The sequence below is a fragment of the Staurois parvus genome, unplaced genomic scaffold (assembly GCF_062004578.1).
Source record: "Staurois parvus isolate SC_StPar_1 unplaced genomic scaffold, SC_StPar_1.0 ptg000058l, whole genome shotgun sequence".
NCBI lineage: Eukaryota > Metazoa > Chordata > Amphibia > Anura > Ranidae > Staurois > Staurois parvus.
The window spans coordinates 14,444,809-14,472,344 of NW_028317854.1; the positions used below are offsets into that span (position 1 = coordinate 14,444,809).

The window sequence follows — 27,536 nt, forward strand, 5'->3', positions numbered from 1 at the left end:
ATGTCCCTTTGTAACGACATTTTCAGTACAATATAAACAGGTAGGAAAACTGATAAAGAAGAACTGGGATATTTTGAAGATGGATCCTGTCCTTTCACAAATATTACCCAACAAGCCTGAGATTATGTTTAGGAGGGCCCCGGCTATGAGAAATCGTATTGCACCAAATATTGTGAATCCCCCTGCCAAAACTTCTTTCTTTGGGGATCTAAAGGGATTTTATCCGTGTAATAAATGTATTATGTGCAGGTGTGATAATACTCGTAAAAGGAAAATTGAAACGTTTACTTCAACATCAACCGGGAAGTCCTATGGCATTAAGCAATGTATAACGTGTAATAGTAAATTTGTGGTCTACCTCCTCAGTTGTCCCTGTAACAAGCAGTATGTAGGACGGACAACTAGACGCCTACGGGACCGTCTGCGGGAGCACGTAGCGAATATTAAAAAAGGCTATAGGGACCACTCATTATCCAACCACTTTAGGCTGTTCCATAATAGCGATCCTACTTCCCTAAAGTTTATGGGAATAGAGATGGTGTCACCGCATTGGAGGGGACTTCATAAGACCAGGACAGTCTCCCAGGCGGAGACCCGCTGGGTCTATGAATTACGCACTCTCTACCCTCATGGACACAATGTTGAGGTGGATATCAATTGCTTCATTGCCAATAGTTAGGACATTGATACATCTCCCATTATTGTAGAATATAGTGTGGTGTAGATTTTATTCATTTCCATTTATTTAGAATTTTTAGATATTTTATGGTTTTATCAGTGTATTGTTGTACACAGCATCTGGAAGGGACTCCTTTAGTCTTGGATGTCCCTGAGAGTCTTGAGGGCATTTAATGGTGAAATGGGGTATAATATAATTTTTGCGACCTACAGGTCGGTGTAGTTAACACCCCCTTTTTTCACATTAGCCCCTAGGATGGTGGAAAAGGAATATTTATTTGTCTCTGACCTTTATTGATGTATCCCACCCTCTTTGTGATCACTATCTCATGGCACCAGGATATTATGACCTATGATGTTAACAGAACATATCCCAAATTTATTATAGATGTATCCTTGTGGGATGCCTGTGTGCATATTTTAACCTATTTTTTACCTATTTTTTATGTTCCGTTATTTGCCCCTATGCCATGGATATAATTATTAAAATTACTATAAAGAGGGGTTTTGGCTTCTATGGCTTCTGTAGCACCATAGTTGTGCGTTCCCACACAGTTTAATAGTCCATCTGTGTTTGGGGGAGGGTATCTACCTATGTACCTGTGAGAGGGCTATCCACCCTTCTATCACCAGCCAGGGGAAATTAACTTTTGAGTATATGCCCGTTTTTTACTCCTTTAACAGCAGCTGTTGATTTTCACAGCTCACTGTTTATGATCCATGGCAATATGGCGGCGATCGGGCGGCGCATGCGCAGTTTAATACTGCACAGCCGTGATCCACGGTAAAATGGCGGCTATTCGCGCATGCGCAGTTCCGCTTTTTGATTATCGGACGATGGAGCGGGATTTTCGCGCATGCGCGAACCGCGTTTAAAAGGAAGTCTTACTGTCACACTGCTAGTGGCGTCCATCCTCTGATGAAGTGCCGTAGCACGAAAGGCCTCAGGAGGAGCCAGTAGCAAGTGTGACTTCCTGACCACTGAGACCAGGAGGAGGTCCAGTGGTCTCTGATCTTTACTACAGCCGGTGTAGCATGAAAACCTGCCTCCTATGAAGATCTACACCCCTCGACGTATCTGAGCATGTGCGGGTTTCAGGCATTAGCAGAGGATCGGCGATCTCATCCTCTCACAGTGTTAACCCGTTGTATGCCGGATGCAAGGTATATGAACCGCTGAATCCCATCCCTCGGATCACTGGGGCTGACGATCCTCCTCCCGCAAGATGTATTCTCGCTGTCACTCTGGTAACCCCTTGTATGCTGGATTCAACCGACACCAACTGCAGGATGTCTACAAGCTGCAGGGGGTTGTGACATGGCGAGAACAGTCACCTGTGGGGGGATCAGTGACATCAGTAACGTTATGGTGGTGCAGTTACATTTGGGGGGCCAGTCACATGGGGGGGGGATTTCCGTCAAGGGTGGCAGATTATCACTGGGGACTGAGCTTGCTGCTACAGGTGGGGGGTTGCTTGCGTCAATGGGGGGCAGATCTGCACGGGGACTGAGCTTGCTGCTACAGGTGGGGGGTTGCTTGCGTCAATGGGGGGCAGATCTGCACGGGGACTGAGCTTGCTGCAATGGGGGTGGGAGGGGGTTGCGTCAAGGGGGGGCAGATCTGCACGGGGACTGAGCTTGCTGCTATGGGGGTGGGAGGGGGTTGCGTCAAGGGGGGGCAGATCTGCACGGGGACTGAGCTTGCTGCTATGGGGGTGGGAGGGGGTTGCGTCAAGGGGGGGCAGATCTGCACGGGGACTGAGCTTGCTGGTATGGGTGGGGGGTTGCTTGCGTCAATGGGGGGCACATTTTCACGGGGGACTGAGCTTTCTGCTATGGGGATGGGAGGGGGTTGCGTCAAGGGGGGGCAGATCTGCACGGTGACTGAGCTTGCTGGTACGGGTGGGGGGTTGCTTGCGTCAATGGGGGGCACATTTTCACGGGGGACTGAGCTTGCTGCTATGGGGGTGGGAGGGGGTTGCGTCAAGGGGGGGCAGATCTGCACGGGGACTGAGCTTGCTGCTATGGGGGTGGGAGGGGGTTGCGTCAAGGGGGGGAAGATCTGCACAGTGACTGAGCTTGCTGCTATGGGGGTGGGAGGGGGTTGCGTCAAGGGGGGGCAGATCTGCACGGGGACTGAGCTTGCTGCTATGGGGGTGGGAGGGGGTTGCGTCAAGGGGGGGCAGATCTGCACGGGGACTGAGCTTGCTGATATGGGGGTGGGAGGGGGTTGCGTCAAGGGGGGGCAGATCTGCACGGGGACTGAGCTTGCTGCTATGGGTGGGGGGTTGCTTGCGTCAATGGGGGGCACATTTTCACGGGGGACTGAGCTTTCTGCTATGGGGATGGGAGGGGGTTGCGTCAAGGGGGGCAGATCTGCACGGGGACTGAGCTTGCTGGTAAGGGTGGGGGGTTGCTTGCGTCAATGGGGGGCACATTTTCACGGGGGACTGAGCTTTCTGCTATGGGGGTGGGAGGGGGTTGCGTCAAGGGGGGGCAGATCTGCACGGGGACTGAGCTTGCTGCTATGGGGGTGGGAGGGGGTTGCGTCAAGGGGGGGCAGATCTTCACGGTGGACTGAGCTTGCTGCTAAGGGGGGGGGTTGTGTCCAGGGGGGGCAGATCTGCATGGGGGACTGAGCTTGATGGGGTGTATGGACAAGGGGGGCAGATCTTCACGGGGGACTGATCTTGCTGGGGTGTATGGACAAGGGGGGCAGATTTTCACGGGGCACTGATCTTGCTGGTGGGTAATGACAAGGGGGGCAGATCTTCACGGTGGACTGATCTTGCTGGGTTGTAATGACAAGGGGGCAGATCTTCACGGTGGACTGATCTTGCTGGTGGGTAATGAAAAGGGGGGCAGATCTACATGGGGGACTGATCTTGCTGGGGGGTAACGACAAGGGGGGCAGATCTTCACGGTGGACTGATCTTGCTGGGTTGTAATGACAAGGGGGCAGATCTTCACAGGGGACTGATCTTGCTGGTGGGTAATGACAAGGGGGGTAGGTCTTCACGGCGCACTGATCTTGCTGGGGGGTAACGACAAGGGGGGCAGATCTTCACTGGGGACTGATCTTGCTGGTGGGTAATGACAAGGGGGGCCGATCTTCACGGGGGACTGATCTTTCTGGGTTGTAATGACAAGGGGGCAGATCTTCACGGGGGACTGATCTTGCTGGGTTGTAATGACAAGGGGGGCAGATCTTCACGGGGGACTGATCTTGCTGGTGGGTAATGACAAGGGGGGTAGATCTTCACGGCGCACTGATCTTGCTGGGGGGTAACGACAAGGGGGGCAGATCTTCACGGGTGACTGATCTTGCTGGTGGGTAATGACAAGGGGGGCCGATCTTCACGGGGGACTGATCTTTCTGGGTTGTAATGACAAGGGGGGCAGATCTTCACGGGGGACTGATCTTGCTGGGTTGTAATGACAAGGGGGGCAGATCTTCACGGGGGACTGATCTTGCTGGGTTGTAATGACAAGGGGGGCAGATCTTCACGGTGCACTGATCTTGCTGGTGGGTAATGACAAGGGGGGCAGATCTACATGGGGGACTGATCTTGCTGGTGGGTAATGACAAGGGGGGTAGATCTTCACGGCGCACTGATCTTGCTGGTGGGTAATGACAAGGGGGGCAGATCTTCACGGCGCACTGATCTTGCTGGGTTGTAATGACAAGGGGGGCAGATCTTCACGGGGGACTGATCTTGCTGGGTTGTAATGACAAGGGGGGCAGATCTTCACGGCGCACTGATCTTGCTGGTGGGTAATGACAAGGGGGGTAGATCTTCACGGCGCACTGATCTTGCTGGGTTGTAATGACAAGGGGGGCAGATCTTCACGGGGGACTGATCTTGCTGGGTTGTAATGACAAGGGGGGCAGATCTTCACGGCGCACTGATCTTGCTGGTGGGTAATGACAAGGGGGGCAGATCTACATGGGGGACTGATCTTGCTGGTGGGTAATGACAAGGGGGGCCGATCTTCACGGGGGACTGATCTTTCTGGGTTGTAATGACAAGGGGGGCAGATCTTCACAGGGGACTGATCTTGCTGGTGGGTAATGACAAGGGGGGCAGATCTTCACGGGGGACTGATTTTGCTGGGGGGTAACGACAAGGGGGGTAGATCTTCACGGGGGGACTGATCTTGCTGGTGGGTAATGACAAGGGGGGCCGATCTTCACGGGGGACTGATCTTGCTGGTGGGTAATGACAAGGGGGGCCGATCTTCACGGGGGACTGATCTTTCTGGGTTGTAATGACAAGGGGGGCAGATCTTCACTGGGGACTGATCTTGCTGGGTTGTAATGACAAGGGGGGCAGATCTTCACAGGGGACTGATCTTGCTGGTGGGTAATGACAAGGGGGGCAGATCTTCACGGGGGACTGATTTTGCTGGGGGGTAATGACAAGGGGGGCAGATCTTCACGGGGGACTGATCTTGCTGGTGGGTAATGACAAGGGGGGCCGATCTTCACAGGGGACTGATCTTGCTGGTGGGTAATGACAAGGGGGGCCGATCTACACGGGGGACTGATCTTGCTGGTGGGTAATGACAAGGGGGGCCGATCTACACGGGGGACTGATCTTGCTGGGTTGTAATGACAAGGGGGGCAGATCTTCACAGGGGACTGATCTTGCTGGTGGGTAATGACTAGGGGGGCCGATCTACACGGGGGACTGATCTTGCTGGGTTGTAATGACAAGGGGGGCAGATCTTCACGGGGGACTGATCTTGCTGGTGGGTAATGACAAGGGGGGCAGATCTTCACGGGGGGACTGATTTTGCTGGTGGGTAATGACAAGGGGGGCAGATCTTCACGGCGCACTGATCTTGCTGGGGTGTATGGACAAGGGGGGCAGATCTTCACGGCGCACTGATCTTGCTGGTGGGTAATGACAAGGGGGGCAGATCTACATGGGGGACTGATCTTGCTGGTGGGTAATGACAAGGGGGGTAGATCTTCACGGCGCACTGATCTTGCTGGGGGGTAACGACAAGGGGGGCAGATCTTCACGGGGGACTGATCTTGCTGGTGGGTAATGACAAGGGGGGCCGATCTTCACGGGGGACTGATCTTGCTGGGTTGTAATGACAAGGGGGGCAGATCTTCACGGGGGACTGATCTTGCTGGGTTGTAATGACAAGGGGGGCAGATCTTCACAGGGGACTGATCTTGCTGGTGGGTAATGACAAGGGGGGCAGATCTTCACGGGGGACTGATTTTGCTGGGGGGTAATGACAAGGGGGGCAGATCTTCACGGGGGACTGATCTTGCTGGTGGGTAATGACAAGGGGGGCCGATCTACACGGGGGACTGATCTTGCTGGTTGGTAATGACAAGGGGGGCAGATCTTCACAGGGGACTGATCTTGCTGGTGGGTAATGACAAGGGGGGCCGATCTACACGGGGGACTGATCTTGCTGGGTTGTAATGACAAGGGGGGCAGATCTTCACAGGGGACTGATCTTGCTGGTGGGTAATGACTAGGGGGGCCGATCTACACGGGGGACTGATCTTGCTGGTTTGTAATGACAAGGGGGGCAGATCTTCACGGGGGACTGATCTTGCTGGTGGGTAATGACAAGGGGGGCAGATCTTCACGGGGGGACTGATTTTGCTGGTGGGTAATGACAAGGGGGGCAGATCTTCACGGCGCACTGATCTTGCTGGGGTGTATGGACAAGGGGGGCAGATCTTCACGGCGCACTGATCTTGCTGGTGGGTAATGACAAGGGGGGCAGATCTACATGGGGGACTGATCTTGCTGGTGGGTAATGACAAGGGGGGTAGATCTTCACGGCGCACTGATCTTGCTGGGGGGTAACTACAAGGGGGGCAGATCTTCACGGGGGACTGATCTTGCTGGTGGGTAATGACAAGGGGGGCCGATCTTCACGGGGGACTGATCTTGCTGGGTTGTAATGACAAGGGGGGCAGATCTTCACGGGGGACTGATCTTGCTGGGTTGTAATGACAAGGGGGGCAGATCTTCACAGGGGACTGATCTTGCTGGTGGGTAATGACAAGGGGGGCAGATCTACACGGGGGACTGATCTTGCTGGTTTGTAATGACAAGGGGGGCAGATCTTCACGGGGGACTGATCTTGCTGCACCGGTGTGGGGAAGTGACATGGGGAGTACAGTGACATTGGGGGTGGGCATGACGTGGGGGGGGGGCAGTGATATTGGAGGGTGGCCATGACATGTGGGGGGATGCAGTGACATGGGTAGGACAGTGACATGAGGGGGGGCCCTTACTTAATACACGATATTTAACTTTTTGCACACTACGCATTCATATGGGTACACAGATGTCAGTGCAGTTGCAGTTCTGTCACTTGATGGTGTTACTTTGGTAGGGGTGCTGTTTATGGCAGAAGGGTTGGAAGTCTGTCAATAATTGTTTGTGGTTGTTTTGTTGTCGATGTCTGTGTGTGGTAGGTGGTGTGACAGCAATTTAGGGGTCACAATTTTCACCCCGATATTTCAGTAGCTACAATTTCACATTCTGCAGTATCATGAATTAAAGTGATACATTATTTCATGGCCTCTATTATCAGAGGATACCTCGAATGGATACTTAATTCCATTAACCCCTTGCCTACTGGTAACTTCTACCCCGTTCCTGCCTACTGGTAACTTCTACCCCCTTCCTGCCTACTGGACACTTCTACCCCCTTCCTGCCTACAGGGCACGTATACCCCCTTCCTGCCTACCGGGCACTTCTACCCCCTTCCTGCCTACAGGGCACTTCTACCCCCTTCCTGCCCACAGGGCACTTCTACCCCCTTCCTGCCTACAGGGCACTTCTACCCCCTTCCTGCCTACAGGGCACTTCTACCCCCTTCCTGCCTACCGGGCACTTCTACCCCCTTCCTGCCTACCGGGCACGTATACCCCCTTCCTGCCTACAGGGCACTTCTACCCCCTTCATTGGTATGTACCAATGTATGTATGTATCAATGTACCAATGATGGGGCACTATTCCTCCCACTGACACCAATGATGGGGCACTATTCCTCCCACTGACACCAATGATGGGGCACTATTCCTCCCACTGACACCAATGATGGGTCACTATTCCTCCCACTGACACCAATGATGGGGCACTATTCCTCCCACTGACACCAATGATGGGGCACTATTCCTCCCACTGACACCAATGATGGGGCACTATTCCTCCCACTGACACCAATAATGGGGCACTATTCCTCCCACTGACACCAATGATGGGACACCAAAACAAAATTAGTCAGGAAGGGGGTAGAAGTTAACAGTAGGCAAGGGGTTAATGGAATTAGGTATCCATTCGAGGTATGCTCTGATAATCATAGAGGCCATGAAATAATGTAATTCATGATACATCAGAATGTGAAATTGTAGCTACTGAAATATCGGGGTGAAAATTGTGACCCCTAAATTGCTGTCACACCACCTACCACACACAGACATCGACAACAAAACAACCACAAACAATTATTGACAGACTTCCAACCCTTCTGCCATAAACAGCACCCCTACCAAAGTAACACCATCAAGTGACAGAACTGCAACTGCACTGACATCTGTGTACCCATATGAATGCGTAGTGTGCAAAAAGTTAAATATCGTGTATTAAGTAAGGGCCCCCCCCTCATGTCACTGTCCTACCCATGTCACTGCATCCCCCCACATGTCACTATCCCCACATGTCATGTCCACCCTCCAATATCACTGCCCCCCCCCCCCACATGTCACTGTCATCCCCATGTCATGCCCACCCCCAATGTCACTGTACTCCCCATGTCACTTCCCCACACCGGTGCAGTAGGATCAGTCCCCCGTGAAGATCTGCCCCCCTTGTCGTTACCCCCCAGCAAGATCAGTGCGCCGTGAAGATCTGCCCCCTTGTCATTACCCACCAGCAAGATCAGTCCCCCGTGAAGATCTGCCCCCCTTGTCATTACCCACCAGCAAGATCAGTCCCCCGTGTAGATCGGCCCCCCTTGTCATTACCCACCAGCAAGATCAGTGCCCTGTGAAGATCTGCCCCCCTTGTCATTACAACCCAGCAAGATCAGTCCACCGTGAAGATCTGCCCCCCTTGTCATTACCCACCAGCAAGATCAGTCCCCTGTGAAGATCTGCCCCCCTTGTCCATACACCCCATCAAGCTCAGTCCCCCATGCAGATCTGCCCCCCCTGGACACAACCCCCCCCCTTAGCAGCAAGCTCAGTCCACCGTGAAGATCTGCCCCCCCTTGACACAACCCCACCCCCCCATAGCAGCAAGCGCAGTCCACCGTGAAGATCTGCCCCCCCCCCTTGACGCAACCCCACCCCCCGTAGCAGCAAGCTTAAGTGCCCCGTGAAGATATGCCCCACTGGACGCAAGCAACCCCCCCCCTCCCGTAGCAGCAAGCTCAGTCCCCAGTGAAGATCTGCCCCCCCTTGACACAACCCCCCCCTACCATGGCAGCAAGCTCAGTCCCCCGTGAAGATCTGCCTCCCCTTGACGCAGCCCCAGCTCCCCGTAGCAGCAAGCTTAAGTGGCCCGTGAAGATCTGCCCCCCTTGACGCAAGCAACCCCCCCCATAGCAGCAAGCTCAGTCCCCGTGCAGATCTGCCCCCCCTTGACGCAACCCCCTCCCACCCCCATAGCAGAAAGCTCAGTCCCCCGTGAAAATGTGCCCCCCATTGACGCAAGCAACCCCCCACCCGTACCAGCAAGCTCAGTCCCCGTGCAGATCTGCCCCCCTTTGACGCAACCCCCTCCCACCCCCATAGCAGCAAGCTCAGTCCCCGTGCAGATCTGCCCCCCCTTGACGCAACCCCCTCCCACCCCCATAGCAGCAAGCTCAGTCCCCGTGCAGATCTGCCCCCCCTTGACGCAACCCCCTCCCACCCCCATAGCAGCAAGCTCAGTCCCCGTGCAGATCTGCCCCCCTTGACGCAACCCCCTCCCACCCCCATAGCAGAAAGCTCAGTCCCCCGTGAAAATGTGCCCCCCATTGACGCAAGCAACCCCCCACCCGTACCAGCAAGCTCAGTCCCCGTGCAGATCTGCCCCCCCTTGACGCAACCCCCTCCCACCCCCATAGCAGAAAGCTCAGTCCCCCGTGAAAATGTGCCCCCCATTGACGCAAGCAACCCCCCACCCGTACCAGCAAGCTCAGTCCCCGTGCAGATCTGCCCCCCTTTGACGCAACCCCCTCCCACCCCCATAGCAGCAAGCTCAGTCCCCGTGCAGATCTGCCCCCCCTTGACGCAACCCCCTCCCACCCCCATAGCAGCAAGCTCAGTCCCCGTGCAGATCTGCCCCCCCTTGACGCAACCCCCTCCCACCCCCATAGCAGCAAGCTCAGTCCCCGTGCAGATCTGCCCCCCTTGACGCAACCCCCTCCCACCCCCATAGCAGAAAGCTCAGTCCCCCGTGAAAATGTGCCCCCCATTGACGCAAGCAACCCCCCACCCGTACCAGCAAGCTCAGTCCCCGTGCAGATCTGCCCCCCCTTGACGCAACCCCCTCCCACCCCCATAGCAGCAAGCTCAGTCACTGTGCAGATCTTCCCCCCCTTGACGCAACCCCCTCCCACCCCCATAGCAGCAAGCTCAGTCCCCGTGCAGATCTGCCCCCCCCTTGACGCAACTCCCTCCCACCCCCATAGCAGCAAGCTCAGTCCCCCGTGAAAATGTGCCCCCCATTGACGCAAGCAACCCCCCACCCGTACCAGCAAGCTCAGTCCCCGTGCAGATCTGCCCCCCCTTGACGCAACCCCCTCCCATCCCCATAGCAGAAAGCTCAGTCCCCCGTGAAAATGTGCCCCCCATTGACGCAAGCAACCCCCCACCCATAGCAGCAAGCTCAGTCCCCGTGCAGATCTGCCCCCCCTTGACGCAACCCCCTCCCACCCCCATAGCAGCAAGCTCAGTCCCCGTGCAGATCTGCCCCCCCTTGACGCAACCCCCTCCCACCCCCATAGCAGCAAGCTCAGTCCCCGTGCAGATCTGCCCCCCCCTTGACGCAACCCCCTCCCACCCCCATAGCAGCAAGCTCAGTCACTGTGCAGATCTTCCCCCCCTTGACGCAACCCCCTCCCACCCCCATAGCAGCAAGCTCAGTCCCCGTGCAGATCTGCCCCCCCTTGACGCAACCCCCTCCCACCCCCATAGCAGCAAGCTCAGTCCCCCGTGAAAATGTGCCCCCCATTGACGCAAGCAACCCCCCACCCGTACCAGCAAGCTCAGTCCCCGTGCAGATCTGCCCCCCCTTGACGCAACCCCCTCCCATCCCCATAGCAGAAAGCTCAGTCCCCCGTGAAAATGTGCCCCCCATTGACGCAAGCAACCCCCCACCCATACCAGCAAGCTCAGTCCCCGTGCAGATCTGCCCCCCCTTGACGCAACCCCCTCCCACCCCCATAGCAGCAAGCTCAGTCCCCGTGCAGATCTGCCCCCCCTTGACGCAACCCCCTCCCACCCCCATAGCAGCAAGCTCAGTCCCCGTGCAGATCTGCCCCCCCTTGACGCAACCCCCTCCCACCCCCATTGCAGCAAGCTCAGTCACCGTGCAGATCTGCCCCCCATTGACGCAAGCAACCCCCCACCTGTAGCAGCAAGCTCAGTCCCCAGTGATAATCTGCCACCCTTGACGGAAATCCCCCCCCCATGTGACTGGCCCCCCAAATGTAACTGCACCACCATAACGTTACTGATGTCACTGATCCCCCCACAGGTGACTGTTCTCGCCATGTCACAACCCCCTGCAGCTTGTAGACATCCTGCAGTTGGTGTCGGTTGAATCCAGCATACAAGGGGTTACCAGAGTGACAGCGAGAATACATCTTGCGGGAGGAGGATCGTCAGCCCCAGTGATCCGAGGGATGGGATTCAGCGGTTCATATACCTTGCATCCGGCATACAACGGGTTAACACTGTGAGAGGATGAGATCGCCGATCCTCTGCTAATGCCTGAAACCCGCACATGCTCAGATACGTCGAGGGGTGTAGATCTTCATAGGAGGCAGGTTTTCATGCTACACCGGGTTAGTACATGGTTTACAATATTTTCACTCTTACCAGTCAGCATATCGGCTAATGGTATCTGTATGCACATGTGACCCTGGCTTTATGATTGTTGCTCCAATAAAGTTTTGAACCCACCACACTATTGGCGTTCCCTCTTTTCTTTGACTCTCCGGTTGGAGGGTTTCAGATCTACATCTACCATTTCTGGGGTACCTGGAACCGGAAGGGGGATCCCTGTCTACCTATCATTCGGGGCGAGAGGGTCTCGTGATCTGGAGGTATTGCTGCACCCAAGGCTGATGTCAGTGTCTGAGAGGGAGGATCCATTGTGTTATCTGGAGCTGTATGCCAGGCCGGTCCTCTGGATAAAATCACACACAGGCGCATTATAAATGTGCGGTCGGTGAGTGCGCATTTTTCCCATTTGATTCCAGTCACCTAATGAGGAGGAGACCTGCACATATTTTGATTTTATTGAAAGGACTTTACGAAATATTTTAATTTTAATTTTATTTAATTACAGCGCTGCACTATATATATATAATGTTTCTGTTATGAGGTCCAGTGATCCCTTGAAGTGTTCCAGCAGCTGGTTCTTCTGAGCGCTCGCTATATTCATTATTTATTTAGCCCTACCTCCTGCTCTTTCCAGACTGGCTGTGATTGACAACAGTTGGAGCCAAATCAGGAGAGAGAGACCCAGGAGAGCTGAAGCTTCCATGCACAGCGCTGGATTGAGAGAGGGCTCAGGTAAGTATTGGGGGGCTTTGGGGGTTGCAGCACGCAGGTTTAGCCTTTAGCCTTTACAACCACCTTTAGCCTTTACAACCAATTTAATACAAAAACTCAAAAGATACTGATCAGAATTAATCTTGTACTGGTCTGATTTTACTGAACTTAACCCTTTTGCTGCTAGGGCTATTTTTGAGTTTTTGTTCACGTGTGCATTTTAGGCCTGAAGATTCCCTAAAACTCCCAAAACTCTGAAAGCAGAGATCTTGGAGAATAAAATAGTGGTAGTGTAATTTCATTTAAGGGAGCAGAAATGCAACATAATACCCAATTGTTGGTTAAAGATGAGGCTGCGCCAACTAACTAGATACCCAAAATGTTGAGCCTTAAAATTGCATCCATGAAACAACAGCAAACTTTGGTACCTTAAACTTTCTATAGGCCTTTTTGGGGGGGGGGGGTTGGGGAGGGTGTTAAGTGCTTAGGTGTAACAAATTGTTTTGCACAATTTTTTCACTAAAATGAATTATTTTAATCACATAGAGAACAGGTTTTTCTTAAGGGAGACAGGCCTCTGATGTCTTACCTGCCCCCCACTGAAGCTAATGAAGCGCAGATCGCTCTCTATAGCCACAGTGGCTGGGGATAGTGACAGTAATACATGTCACTTCCAGGTTTTTACCAAGAAGGAAAGATCAGCAAATGGATGTTCGCCGGTCTCCTTCCCCTCTACCCAGGGCCCCACCATGCACGTCCAGTGTCTACAGGTGGAATAGCGAAGCCAGGGAAACGTATTGGGGGTTCCGCAGGGGACCTACAGATTGCTTCCACCTGACAACTGAAAGTAGGCTTGCCTGATTTATACACATTACCAGGCTGCTGCAGTGTATAAAGGAGCACCCTGCTGCAACCGACGTATGCCATATGTTGATAGCAGCGAAAGGATTAAAGAACAAGTTTATTTTTAGTGCACAGTAAGAAGAGAAGCTGGCAGGGACATTTTCAAAAGAAAAACTATGCAATGTGGGGCAGAACTGCACAATGGATATCACTGAATGGGGGATGAATATAAATATCTAACAATTCAGAGGGAAGAGAGAATTATTAAAGGACAAGTTTACTAAAAGTAATCTTGTCCTTTCAACTACTGTATATCTAAATCCAAGAACAAAAATGTAATTAATTGCAGCTTACCAGCCTTTAGATGTTACCCCGATGATCCTTCCAGTAAGATATTTCCTGACATAGTTCACTCACTGTACCTGTTGAGGAGCAGAGTTGTCACCCTAGTCTGCTCACTCCTGATTTAGACTACAGTTCACCTCTGAGAACTGTAAGTAAGGCACAGAGACATGAATGGATGAGGGAGTTTACTTTGAATGATATAAATTAATTAATTAGTGTTTTCAGTTTGTGGCACTCAGATACAGTTTATTTCCACTCTAATGTCAGCCGTAAAGGATATGTTCACCTTCTGGAACATGTTACATGTTTGTTGCACTCGTTTTTATGGTGGAACATTTAACATGTTCCCAATGCTGCAGCCGTCACCCGATCATCCTCCCTCCCTGTGTCAGCAGTACGGGGAAAAGATCCCTTTTGAATAGAGCGTGGCCGTGCGGGGTGACATTACAAAGAATTTGTTTTTTTGCATAGAAAAATGCAGCTATCAAGTCACTAATCTTGGTGTGCCCCCTCCCCCTTACCTGCATACATGGCAGGTATAGTTTGAACACATAGTTAAAATCAACTAAATAACTACTTGCATCCACTGAAATGTGCACCATGGCCGAATGTGCAGGACCGATATAAATGGGAATGAAGCATTAGCATAGGCAGATACATGTCAAACATTAGGCAGCAACTCTACATGCATGAGCAATTAAATGTCAATGGATCATTCCCACTGTTCTACAGGTCTGGTTTTCATTCTAAGAATCACAGGCTTTTATCTATGATGTTGTTTGAAAGTGATTTTTTTTCTAACAACCATTGTTGTTTTTCACTGTAGGAATGAAAATATTCGTATGACGCCATGAAGCTAGTAAAAAGTGCCAGCTAGGGATGCCAGATGTAGTGCAAATTGCTTTGGACACCTGGAACAAATAGAAAGTGTAATTGCAGCCAGCCAGTCATGATACATTGGACTACAAGAAACAATGTGGAATTTGTAACACACAGCACAATCTAATGAGCATTTATTTTATTTTATTTATTTCAGGTACTTCTATAGCGCCGTCAATTTACACAGCGCTCTACACACACACACACACATATATTGTACATTCAAATCATTAATTTGGCATTAATCCTATACATGTACTTTAAAGACAGCATGCTAGCTTTGTTTCACACTACTGCACAACAGTGATGTGCGTTTTATCGTGTTACCACAATCATCATTAATACATGGCACTTTTTACAGCACGCTCCATTGAAATTCACTTTTAGATACTGGCCTTTTAAAAGGAAGCATTTGCATAGATCTCACCCCAATGTAACATTGATTATAAGGTCCTTGAGGGCAGGGACTGATGTGAGTATACAATATAGACCGTATTTTTCGCTCCATAAGACGCACCTGACCATAAGACACGCCTAGGTTTTAGAGGAGAAAAACAAGAAAAAAAATATTCTGAACCAATGGACTGCAGACATAGTACAGGAAGTGACCAGACACTGCAGACATAGTACAGGAGATGACCAGAGACTGCGGACACAGTACAAGAGATGACCAGAGACTGGGGACATAGTACAGGAGATGACCAGAGACTGCGGACACAGTACAGGAGATGACCAGAGACTGCGGACATAGTACAGGAGATGGACCAGAGACTGTGGACACAGTACAGGAGATGACCAGGGACTGCAGACAGTACAGGGGATGACCAGAGACTGCGGACAGTACAGGAGATGACCAGAGACTGCGGACAGTACAGGGCATGACCAGACACTGCGGACCTTTAGGGAGGGAGGGGGAGCGGGTACCAGAATTTGACAGGTACCTGCTCCCACTTCCGCAGAGTTCTCCTTCCTATACTGTGGGCACCCACCTTTGACAGCCGGGTGCCCACTGCGCATGCGCGAGAAGCGCTGTGCTTTGCGAATGGCCTAGCGTCTTTTGGGACCTGTCATGTGTCCCAGAAGACACCGGACCATTCACAAAGTGCAGTGCTTCTCACGCATGCGTAGTAGGCACCTGGCTGTCACAGATGCCAAGGCAGGAAGAAGCTGACGCGGGAAGACTACAGCGCTGGACCGAGGAAGAGGTGAGTTCCTGCCGCAGAGACCAGCTGAGCGGCCGGCCCGGTATTCTGACATGGTGGCGGTGGAAATACCGGACTGGCCGCTTTATATTCGCTCCATAAGACGCACTGACATTTTTACCCCTTTTTTGGGGGGAAAAAAGTGCAACTTATGGAGCGAAAAATACGGTATGTTTAAAATTGTTGCAATTACAAATGTTTAGGCATTCTCGTGTTTGTATTGGTATGACACAAAAAAAAGTGGAGAAAAAAAAGCAAAATCTGACACATTCCAACCAAAACCCCAAAAATGGCCTGGACAAAGTTATCGGCACCCTTAATTTAATATTTGGTAGCACACCCCTTGGAAAAAATAACTGAAATCAATCGCTTTCTGTAATCATCAATGAGTTTCTTACACCTCTTTATTGGAATTTTGGACCACTCTTCTTTCGCCAACTGCTCCAGGTCTCTCAGATTGGAAGGGTTCCTTTACCCAACTGCTGTTCTGAGATGTCTCCACAGGTGCTCTATGGGATTGAGATCTGGACTAATTCTGGCCAGTTCAGTACTCTCCAGCACTTTGTCTGAAACCATTTCTAGGTGCTTTTTGATGCGTGCTTTGGGTCATTGTCCTGCTGTAAGACCCATGACCTATAACTGAGACACAGCTTTCTGACACTGGGCCCTACATTGGGCCCTACACCCCAGAATTCTTTCGTAGTCTTTAGATTTCATAATGCACACGATCAAGACATCCTATGCCTGAAGCAGTAGAGCAATCCCAAAACATCAGTGAACCTGCACCATGTTTGACTGTAGGGATTGTATTCTTTTCTTTAGAGGCCTCATTTCTTTTTCTGAAAACAATAGAATGATGGGCTTTACCAAACACCTGTAATTTTGTTTCGTCTGTCCACAGCACATTCTCCCAAAAGGATTTTAGTTTCACCAGGTATGTTTTGGCAAACTCCAATCTTGCTTTTTTATGTTTCTGTGTCAGCAGTGGGGTTCTCCTGGGTCTCCTTCCATAGCATCCCTTTTCATTCAGATGGCAATGCATAGTGGGAGCTGACACAGTTGTACCTTGTGCCTGAAGATCAGCTTGAATTTGTCTGGAAGTTGATCGAGGTTCTTTATGCACCATTCAAACAATCCTTTGTTGCAATCTTTGAACAATTTTTCTCTTTCATCCACGTCCAGGGAGATTAGCTACAATGCCATGGGCTGTAAACTTCTTTACAATAAACACAGGAACATTAATATCTCTGGAGATAGACTTGTAACCTTGAGATTGTCCTTGCTTTTCCACAATTTTTGTTCTCAAACCTTTAGACAATTCTTCTGCTCTTTTTCTTTTTCATGCTCCATGTGGCACACCGAGACACACAACAGAAAGGTTGAGTAAATTTTTCACCATTTTAACGGATTGCTGGTGTAATTTCTATATTTTTCAGCACCTATTAAGTGACACTGGTGAGTTTAATTACAAATTACAGGAGCATCACAAACTTGGAATGCAATTATTTCTTACAATTTTGAAGAGTTGCCAATAATTTTGTCCAGTCCATTTTTGGGGTTTTGCGTAGAATGTGTCAGATTTGGCTTTTTGTTTCTCCACTTTTTTGTGTCATACCAATACAAACAACAGAAATAAATATGAGAATGCCTAAACATTTGTATTTTCTGGGCAAAGTGGTGCAGTATCTGACAGAAATGCAGGGGTGCCAGTATTTTTGGCCATGACTTTATATAAGTACCTGTAATGTTATAACAGAGTTTGGAGCACCAAAAGAAAGGAGGAACGGATAAATTTAGCCACCCTTTAAGAGGTTTCAGAAGGAGGGGTGGGGTTTTTGATCTTGTGACCGCCATGATTGATGGTCATAGTTAGAGATGAGCGAATTATTCAAAAATTCGGTTCGGCTGATTCGCCGAATTCGCGGAATAAACTAGCTTCGAGCCGAATATATTCGCTGCGAATTTAACTTATAAAAAGGGTGTTTCTAGGCTTCAGAGAGCCTTTATATTAGTGCAGAACACTGTACCTTTAATTTAAATGCCCTTGGAGTCTGCTGGGGAAGAGAAATAATACTGTCAGTCAGTATGACATGCAGATGAGTGCCGTCGATCTTAGAATCACCGCACACTTCACTCATTTGGGCAGTCACGGGGCCAAAACCAGAGTGTGGAGCCACAGTGTGGCGGTGGAGGCAGCAGCAATGGGAGGCCATACAGCACCCTATGACAAAATGGAACCCACCAGCAGTGTGAGGAGACCTGAAAGTGGCACATGGCAGAGTGTGGCGATGGAGACAGCAGCAATGGGAGGCCGTACAGGGACCCATGACACACTCTGGACCTGGCAGCAGCATGAGGAGGCGGTACAGGGGCCCATGACAGATTATGGGCCTGGCAGCAGCATGAGGAGTCGGTACGGGGGCCCATGGCAGATTACGGGCCTGGCAGCAGCATGAGGAGGCGGTACAGGGGCCCATGGCAGAGTGGCGGAGCGTAAGCAGCTAAAATTGAAGGCCATACAGAGGCCTATGTTAAAAAGTCCCCCCAGCAGCAGCGTGGGGAGACGACTATCAAGAGTGCAATGGCAGAGTGGCGGAGCAGAAGCAGCTTCAATTGAAGGCCATACACAGGCCTAGGTTTAAAAGTCCCTCACAGTTAATTCCAATAACGAACTCTACTCCTCCGTGCAATCTACTTACGAGACCCTGGGCAGGTCTGGGTCCAATTTGTGGTAGAGACTGGTTTTGTTCAGCCATGCTTGAGCGAGTAATAACAGGTCTGTGCTGCCCTTTGGTGTCTGGCTTAATGCGCACAACACTGAACGTCCCAGCGTTTGTCAACGATTTGCCGTTAAGTGATGCAAACCCGCTGAACCACGTTCATGAGGAGCCGGTACAGGGGGCCATGAATCAGTATGGACCTGGCAGCAGCGTGAGCAGACGACAGAGGCACATGGCGCAGGGTGGCAGTGTAGGCAGCATTATTCTGAAGCCATACACAGGCCTAGGTTAAAAAGCAGAAGCCATCAGCAGCGTGAGCAGACGACAGAGACACATGGCGCAGGGTGGCGGTGGATGCAGCAGTATTCGGAAGCCAAACACAGGCCTCGGTTAAAAAGCGGAAGCCGTCAGCAGCGTGAGCAGACGACAGAGGCACATGGCACAGGGTGGCGGTGGAGGCAGCAGCAATGGAAGGCCATACAGCACCCTATCACAAAATGGAACCCACCAACAGTGTAAGGAGACCTGAAAGTGGCACATGGCAGAGTCTGGCGATGAAGTCAGCAGCAATGGGAGGCCGTACAGGGACCCATGACACACTCTGGACCTGGCAGCAGCAAGAGGAGGCGGTACAGGGGCCCATGGCAGAGTGGCAGCAGCAGTGTGGGGAGACGACTATCAAGAGTCCAATGGCTGAGTGGCGATCCGGGAAGTCAGCGTTGTGATTGCAGATGCAATGCAGAGATTCTATGAGGTAATGCCGTGGGTGCGAAGAAGATCATATACCGTCGTACTTCCATCCATAAGACGGAACAACCTGCGAACCGGGAACTTTATTGCCCTGACCCGCTGAGCAGCTTCTGGGATACCCAAGAGGCCCATGGCAGAGTGGCGGAGCGTAAGCAGCTTCAATTAAAGGCCATACAGAGGCCTATGTTAAAAAGTCCCCCCAGCAGCAGCGTGGGGAGACGACTATCAAGAGTCCAATGGCAGAGTGGCGGAGCGGAAGCAGCTTCAATTGAAGGCCATACACAGGCCTAGGTTAAAAAGTCCCCCCAGCAGCAGTGTGGGGAGACGACTATCAAGAGTCCAATGGCTGAGTGGCGATCCGGGAAGTCAGCGTTGTGATTGCAGATGCAATGCAGAAATTTTATGAGGTAATGCCGTGGGTGCGAAGAAGATCATATACCGTCGTACTTCCATCCATAAGACGGAACAACCTGCGAACCGGGAGCTTTATTGCCCTGACCCGCTGAGCAGCTTCTGGGATACCCAAGAGTTTGGCTTCTGTGGGGAATATGGTTGAAAACTGAAACTTAAAGGCATGTTGACGGAAGGGCACCAGTGTCAGTGCTCCGGAGGGAATATAGCTTCAAAGCTGACACTTAAAGGTATATCGACGGTCAGAGACCACAGGAAGTGGAGCTTGCGTCTTAAATCGACTGAATGTGGCAGACGTGAAACGTCTACGGGCCGTATATGAAACGGGTTGTTCCTCTTTCTGGAATAAGTGTTGGAAATGGCCACTCTTTTTGGTGTGGCGTTTTGTCTATTTAATTCCGATAACGGACTCTACTCCTCCGTGCAATCTAGTTACGAGACCCTGGGCAGGTCTGGGTCCAATTTGTGGTAGAGACTGGTTTTGTTCAGCCATGCTTGAGCGAGTAATAACAGGTCTGTGCTGCCCTTTGGTGTCTGGCTTAATGCGCACGACACTGAACACTGTGTCCCTGAGTAACGATTCTGTGTCCCTGAGTAACGATTCTGTGTCCCTGAGTAACGATTCTGTGGCCCTAAAGTCTCTGTGGCCCTAACTCTGTCCCTTAATACACACAGGTCTGTCTCTCTTGAATGACCGGAGGCTAATGGAGAATTCTAAGATGGCCGCGATTTATAGCTCCACCATTACACAGTGCTGGCTGGCTGCTGATTGGCTAATGCGATCACATGTCATGAATGCATTATGGGTCAGCGCGCCTTGTCTGCGCGCCTTCCCAGAGATCCCCGCCCCATCTTCTCTGTCCATTTTCTCCGTCGCCACACATGTCGCCGCCATTTTTGGGAAAATTCGATTCGTGCATCCGAAGTTTGCTAATCTTCGGATTCGTCGCGAATAGAATTTTTCCAAATCTTCTGAACGAATTCCACTTCGTCATGTTCGATTCGCTCATCTCTAGTCATAGTGGTCACATGATTGCAGAGCTCCCATTCGCAAGAAGAGATCAGGAGCTGTTAGCATCTGGTAACTGTGCCAGGAGTACATGCTCATGGCACAGCTCTATTTATCTTTAGGTACACCTATATGTGGCCTCTCAGCATTAAGGCCCACTCGCCGAGAGGCAGCAAATATGTATATGGCCGGTGGGAAGAAGTTAAAGTTGGTAGATCGTGGCACTAGAGACCACAAAATACATATAAAAGTAATTGGTAACAGATTGTAGGTTCAATTTACAAATTAATTACCTTCTTAAAGTGGAACATTCCCCATAACAACTTGATAAGAATTAATGTTCTTTAGTAAGTAACATACATTCCACATTAATAATTATACTACCAAAATAAAATGTGCTATAAATTGCCTCCAGAATTGTTCCTGTTTCTTCTTGCTGGAGGCTGCCATTTTGCTGAAGCCCAGAATCCCTGAGCAGCAGTAAATCTATAGGCTGTCAGCAGATCAGCCTTTACATTTTAGGCACATTGCCAAAAAATAGAGAGAAAATGAGCATGTGCAGAGCAGGGTGAGACAGTATATTACTGTATTTTAAACAGCATAAGCACTTCTTTTTAACGCTTTACATACAAACAAAGGGGGCCAGCCTGAAGTGGTCTAGTAGGACTTAATTTTCTAGAATCTTTTAAGAAGAATTCTAGAAGCGCAAGATTGCTAGAAATTGGAGATGCAAGTTGAATTATACACTTTTCTTACCTCCACAACCCAAAGGCAGAGATCTTCAGCTGCAAAATTTGAGCTCCCTCATGTTCTCCAGTTGGACAGTATAGTTGTCAGCCCTATCAAGTCTATAGAGATTTCCCTAATGGCTAGCTGGCTGCAGAGTGCAGCACAAAGTGTGAAGGCATGCCAGAACCCAAACTCTATAGTTAAAAATCTCTGCATCATGAGTGTCAATGCAAATAACATTATTACATTCACTTTCATCCTAGAATCATGCATTACTAGCGTTTTCCACTACTGTCAACCCTGAAAAAAGGGAAACCCCATGGGACAAGAAATTACCTCCATATTTGTAGGCTCTTTTTCCAAAATGACACCTAAGCAAAGTCTAAATACCATGCTACCTTTGAAAAGATAAAAAGTGTAAGTTATTTGGCTCCAGCCTTAGAATGACATGCACTGGGCACCAGCTATGCTATTTTTTTTTATACTAGGTCCTCAAAATTTATGTTGCAGTGTGATACAACAATCTCTCTGAACACTGACATGTTCAATAAATATCTGTAGTATCCAGGCATACAGAATTGTCAAGAGCTCTAGACTACGCACATTTCTGTAAAAGTTTCCGCTTCTGATTTTCCCCGCTGGTTACCACACAATGATAATGTAAATAGGATTCCTGCACCCCTGAATCTCAGTTTGCTCTACAAAACTCTAATCTTGCTACAAATGTGATAGATTTAAATCTGATCCACTATCATCCTGACAGTGAAATGAAATGTATAGGTGAATTTTACTACAGCATTCTTCAAACTTTAGAGAAATACTGCCTTAAAAAAAAACAAAGGACAATCTTTGTGCGCCTCTCATTGTGTATAGGATATGCTCCCATAGTACAAGGTGATGGGACCACCAGGGTAGGTTGTTCAAATATTGGGTCTGCCTGATACTGCCTCAAAGTGGAACTCGTAAGCCATAACAGTTTTACAGCTGGTGTTAAAATATCTCCTATAATTCATTGTTTCTGTGCATGTGTTTTGTTTCGAGAAATTTATTTACTCACACTTTCTGTCCTGGAATCCAGTGTCAGCAGTAAAAGCAAATAAAGGAATGTCTAAAATGTTACTGGTAGGTAAATCTAATAAAGACATGTTCTGCTAATAAATTTCATGGTAGCGTTAGCTCCTCACATTGAGGTGATTTCTGCTAACTCTCTGTTGTGCTTCAGGACAGAAAGCAAAGGTAAATGTCCCCAGTGGGGGCACAGGAAGTAAAAATAAAATGACAGGGGTCCTAAACCCTTCCTCACTCTGTCCAAATTCGAAAAACAGGATTTGTTAGAGTACCAATAGTTAAACTTAGCCTGACACGCGACACTCTGAATTTTGATGACATTTGAATGGTCTTTACCCCTAGATGAGTTTTATGGATTTGCATAAACATCTTTCTACTGGATTTTGATCTTGAGGTAAACTAAGTGACTCTAGGGTGTTTGTTAAGCCATAATTTCCAGTAGGCATGCAAGGCAGATCTTAAAATGGTTTAGCCATTTACTCAACTATATTAATGTTATCTGCAAAGAAGCAAGACTATATTAAGTTCTTCTGCTACCAAACACCACTCCAATGCTAAAACATTCACTAGTGAAGTTTCCTCTGAGACCAGAATTTCTGAAAAAGGTGATCTCCTGGATCTGCTGCAGTGCTCAGTGGTTCCTTCTGCTGACTTCCACCCATTCTCTCAGAAGTATCCGTCTCAGAATAAACCTCAGCAGAGTATAACTCAGTATCATAGTGGTGTTCAGTGACCAGGCAGCAGAGGAGGCAGGGGCAATTTACACCTTGGCCTCCTGTGCATGTTAACGTACATTGCATTTAGGCAGCACATTCAAGTGAACACACCAAAATGTACATTACCATGCATTGCAGCATGTGTCGATGGATGTGTGTTCTCTCTCTGTGCTTTGGGCTGAAACTCAAGATAAATGCCATCGCAACATGCTGACACATGTAATATGGCCATAAGGGTAACCCATGGCACTAAGGGAATGCATGTGCATGGTAATGTACCAACACACCTAGTTGTGAATGGACTATGCAAGAAAATCACACACTAACTATTTTTTGTCTGTTTTGGATATGTTAGGAATGGTTACAGCCTGCCAGCCACTGCTTTGAGAATCCTTGTCAGGGACAGAATGTGAGGGACAATTTACTAAATAAGAGCACAGCAGCAATAAAAAAACTAGCAGAGCTGTTCCCCACTCTATCCAAAGCTGAATAAAAGTTTCGGCTGGACTTCCACTTAAACTTGCAGTGCCACTCTAGACTTAGGTTTCCTGGATTTGTTAATATACAGGGTATGGAAAATACATTACTTGGTCACGCCATTTTCCTGGTATGTGGTCCTGTAGAACCCCACCAGAGAGCCACTGAGTTTGCCGGCAAACTGCAGGGTCAGAAGGTAGGTGTCTTCAAGTTTCTCATCATCGGCATTGGGCTGCAACTGTTGCGTGAACTCCATCACAAGATACTCCTGTAGTTGATACTCAAAACATTGGATGAGTTGAAACTCTTGGCCATTGTGATGCCTCAGCTTGGGCTGCCCTGTGATCTTGCTTTCCCTGATGTGCATCCATAGATTCTTTTCTGAGCGTGTCAGCTTTAGCCAAATGGTCACTGTGCCAGTGTAGGTGTCTTTGTCCATCTCTGGCTGGATTTCCAGGTCATAGTGCAGAGGCCGGATGTGTGATGGAAGTCGGAAGTTCTTCCAATCCCCGCTGTTGTCATCCTTAACTGGACAAACCTCAGAGTCCGGAGGGGTAGTGGTAGAAGCGGTGGTGGAAAGAAATGTAGAAGATTTTGTTGTCTCATCACCTCCACTGGTACTTTTACAAGGCTCTGGATATGTGAGACCTACCCCAAGCCCTACAGCTAATCCCACCACTACAACTGCGGCTACGATCATGGCCACATGTTTCCCTCGCATACAGTACTTCTTGGATCCCTTATCCGGATCCTCGAACATGTTTATGCTTTCTATTGCCAGGGTGGCTAGCAGCTGTAGCGGTTCACCTAGTCCTTTTCCTTCCTCCTCCTGCTGAGGCCACAATGATGTGAAACTCTTAACCTTCTGCTTTTAACAGCACACATCTCAGCTCTCCCCCGCTCCTCCTCCTCTTTTTTCCTTGCAGACTAGTTGAAAATAACTTCATGCTAATCAGCAATAGATGATGGCAGGATATTTATCTTGCCAGGGCACTATCAGTGACTTGTTGGCCATATGCAATAATCAGAGCATCTCTAAATTGAAAACACAAGACAGCTCTATCAGCGAACTCTGTCCAAACAGCTGCAATGAAACTTTATGAATGTTTCAGAGATCTTTCCTGAGTTATGTGGAAAAGGTAATAAACCTAATGAATGATTTTATTGAGCTGTTCTAGTGGAATTTGAGATATCTGGTATGACAAGGTGATTTGAAAAATCTGCTATTGATAGCTGTTGTATGCAAATATCTTTATTACAGAACAAATTAACTGTTATAACCAAATTTATTATTACATTTTTAAAGTGAAACAAAAGGCAATATCAAAACGTTTTCCAAGTGAAAAAACTGTTGCTATAACTGCTTAAAAAGTGTTCCCCATATACTTAATGCATTAAAACTTATATGAAATTTTAGTAATCGAGTAATATAGCAGTTTATTTGCTTGATTTCTGATTAGTCAACTCATATTTTCTTTATATACAGCTATGATGAGTCTTTTAGTTGCAACAAGGTTAGTACATGTTGACATGTTTTGACAGTTTACAATTTTACATCTGTCCTAAAGCGGTAGTAAGGTCCGCTCAGTGATTTTTACCTACAGGTAAGCTTATAATAAAGCTCACCTGTAGGTAAAATGAATATCTCCTAAACACGCACCGTTTAGGAGATATTCGCTCTTTTGGGCAGCCAGTTACATCACCACCGCATGCGCTCTGAAGGAATGGCATACCCATGGCTCATAGGATGAACAGCTGTGCCGTGGTCCATGACTCCTGCACTCATGTGCATGAGTGACGTCATTGTGGCTCAGCCATTTAAGCTGCCAGAGTTCGCAAACGCGGAAGGAAGACTGGGTGAATATGGAAGCCCTGTCAGCGGTGACAGTGTGCTGCTGGAAGGCTTCGTTGTAAGGTAAGTATTTCATATTGTGCTAGAATGCGATGCATACTAGCACATTATGCTATTGCCTTGCAGGGGATTTTTTTTCCTCTTTAATGCTGCAGTTTACTAACACTTTAATGTTGGCTATTCCAGCTGACAGATACTATTAGCTTCATATTGCAGCTTCACATTTCAAAAATACTGGCAAATTTCAGTAAAATAGTCATTGGTTATAAACAACACAGATATCACTGTAGACAAGTTTAAGATAAAATTAATGACTTAGGGATTGTACTGTAGTGTGACAGTAACAGCTAAATAACATGGCAATTGTGCTGTAATGATGATCCAAGTTAAACAAGGAGCAATTCTGCAACTTGATAATGACTGAAGCATTGTACTTACAAAAGGTTTGAAAATACATATATCAACGCAGTGCTGCATTAATGTTTTATTTTATACAGAACGAACATTTACAATATACATGTAATTTTTGAGCATTTTTTATTATTACTTATTTTTGTCATTTTACTTTCACCCCTTTGAGAACACTAAGGAACACATTTTCTCGGCTGTTTCTGTGGTGCTGTTTTCTACCCTCATGTCTCTTAACAAGGTTAAAGGGTAACTCCACTTCAGAAAAATATTCAGAAAACAGTACAACAACTGAGGTAGTCATGCATTATCAAAGACAGCACCAAACTTGAAAATTGGAGAATTGAACTATTGCAAACAAGATATATGCTCTAATGTACACAAAACCAAAGTTTGCCTGCTGATGCTTTTTCCAGGTGCACCCTGCTTCTTCAGGACAAAGGAACTTGAATAGTTAAACAACGCTCTTACAAATAATTGTGGTATAATGTCAGAAATAGGATACAAGAAATAAAAAACTACAAAATGATATGTGCATGCAGACATGTGCTGACAATGAATTTGTTCTGGCAAAATGCAAGGTGTCAAGGATCTTTACAAATGTAAAATCCCACATGAGCGGCTGCCTTATCTTGACCTGACAGGGCAAAAAATAGTAACCTGATAATGAAAAAAAAAAATATATCATATACAAATGCAACACTATGCAATTATATTCCAATTTAATGTTATTAGAAATTACCTTTCCTTTTCAGTCTGCACCCCTGTCATTTTTTGGTAAAATGCAATACAATATGGCAGCCTGGAGATGTTCTGTACACAGTTGGTATACAGATCTCCACCAGAAATGTAATTAGTAAGGCTATGAGTGCAGAGAGAGAGAAACACTGGCTGCTCTCTGACAGATATTGCTCCCTTTGATTTCAATGGGGTTCATGTTTGACATCCTGAAAGTCAGTGGACTCTTGCCAAACTAAAACCAGGGCTGTTCAGCTGATCACTACCAAGGGCATATGGGAGTAAAAACAAGTTAAAAGCAGAGACTGACATATACATATATACATATATATATATATATATATATATATATATATATATATAGACCTGTGCTTGAGGAAATTGCAATATATGATAAAATATAAAGTGTAAACATATAGCAGCTAAACACTAAAAACCCTGATACCAGACAGTAAACAATAATACATACATAAAGTGCAGCGCTTAATAAAGTGAAAAATGATTATTGAAAAAAACAGTGAAAAATGTATCATACAAAAAATTGTCCATCAAAAAATATTCAGATAAAGAAAAAGTCCCCAGAGGCCATGATGAAACAAAGGAAATCCAAGGACATCTGTTGTGTCACCAACCACTCATATGAAAGGCTTACTAGAAAAGCATGACCCCCTGTTGAAAGTGGTCAATCATGCTTTGCTGTAAACAACTCAGAAAGCAGAACAACTGGATCCTCCTCCGGATCAACAAGAGAGAAAAATAAAGATCCTCCAAGCAATGGACCCTAATTAGTTCTCTGTTGTTGGTCTCAGTTCTCCATTGTTGGTGGCGCTCAGCTTTCTCTATGATCCCTTGTGGCAGCGTTTGGTTGGCTACACTGCATACAGTTGACCCTGGTGGCTATCTTGGGCCAGCAGTCCTTTGTAAGTACCTGACTCCAGGATCTGTGAGTCAAAAGTGT

At 48.4% G+C, this 27,536-nt stretch overlaps 1 protein-coding gene across 1 annotated transcript in view; it reads right to left on the reverse strand.

Moving 5' to 3' along the window:
• The window catches only part of ENPEP (glutamyl aminopeptidase), a 94,176-nt gene extending 69,668 nt beyond the window's left edge, over window positions 1-24,508 (reverse strand). Inside the window, exon 1 of the mRNA XM_089668508.1 lies at window positions 23,691-24,508. Coding sequence (XP_089524634.1) covers window positions 23,691-24,340 — 650 coding nt within the window. The 5' untranslated portion in view covers window positions 24,341-24,508. The remainder of the gene's footprint in view (window positions 1-23,690) is intronic.
• Between the last annotated feature and the right edge of the window lie 3,028 nt (window positions 24,509-27,536).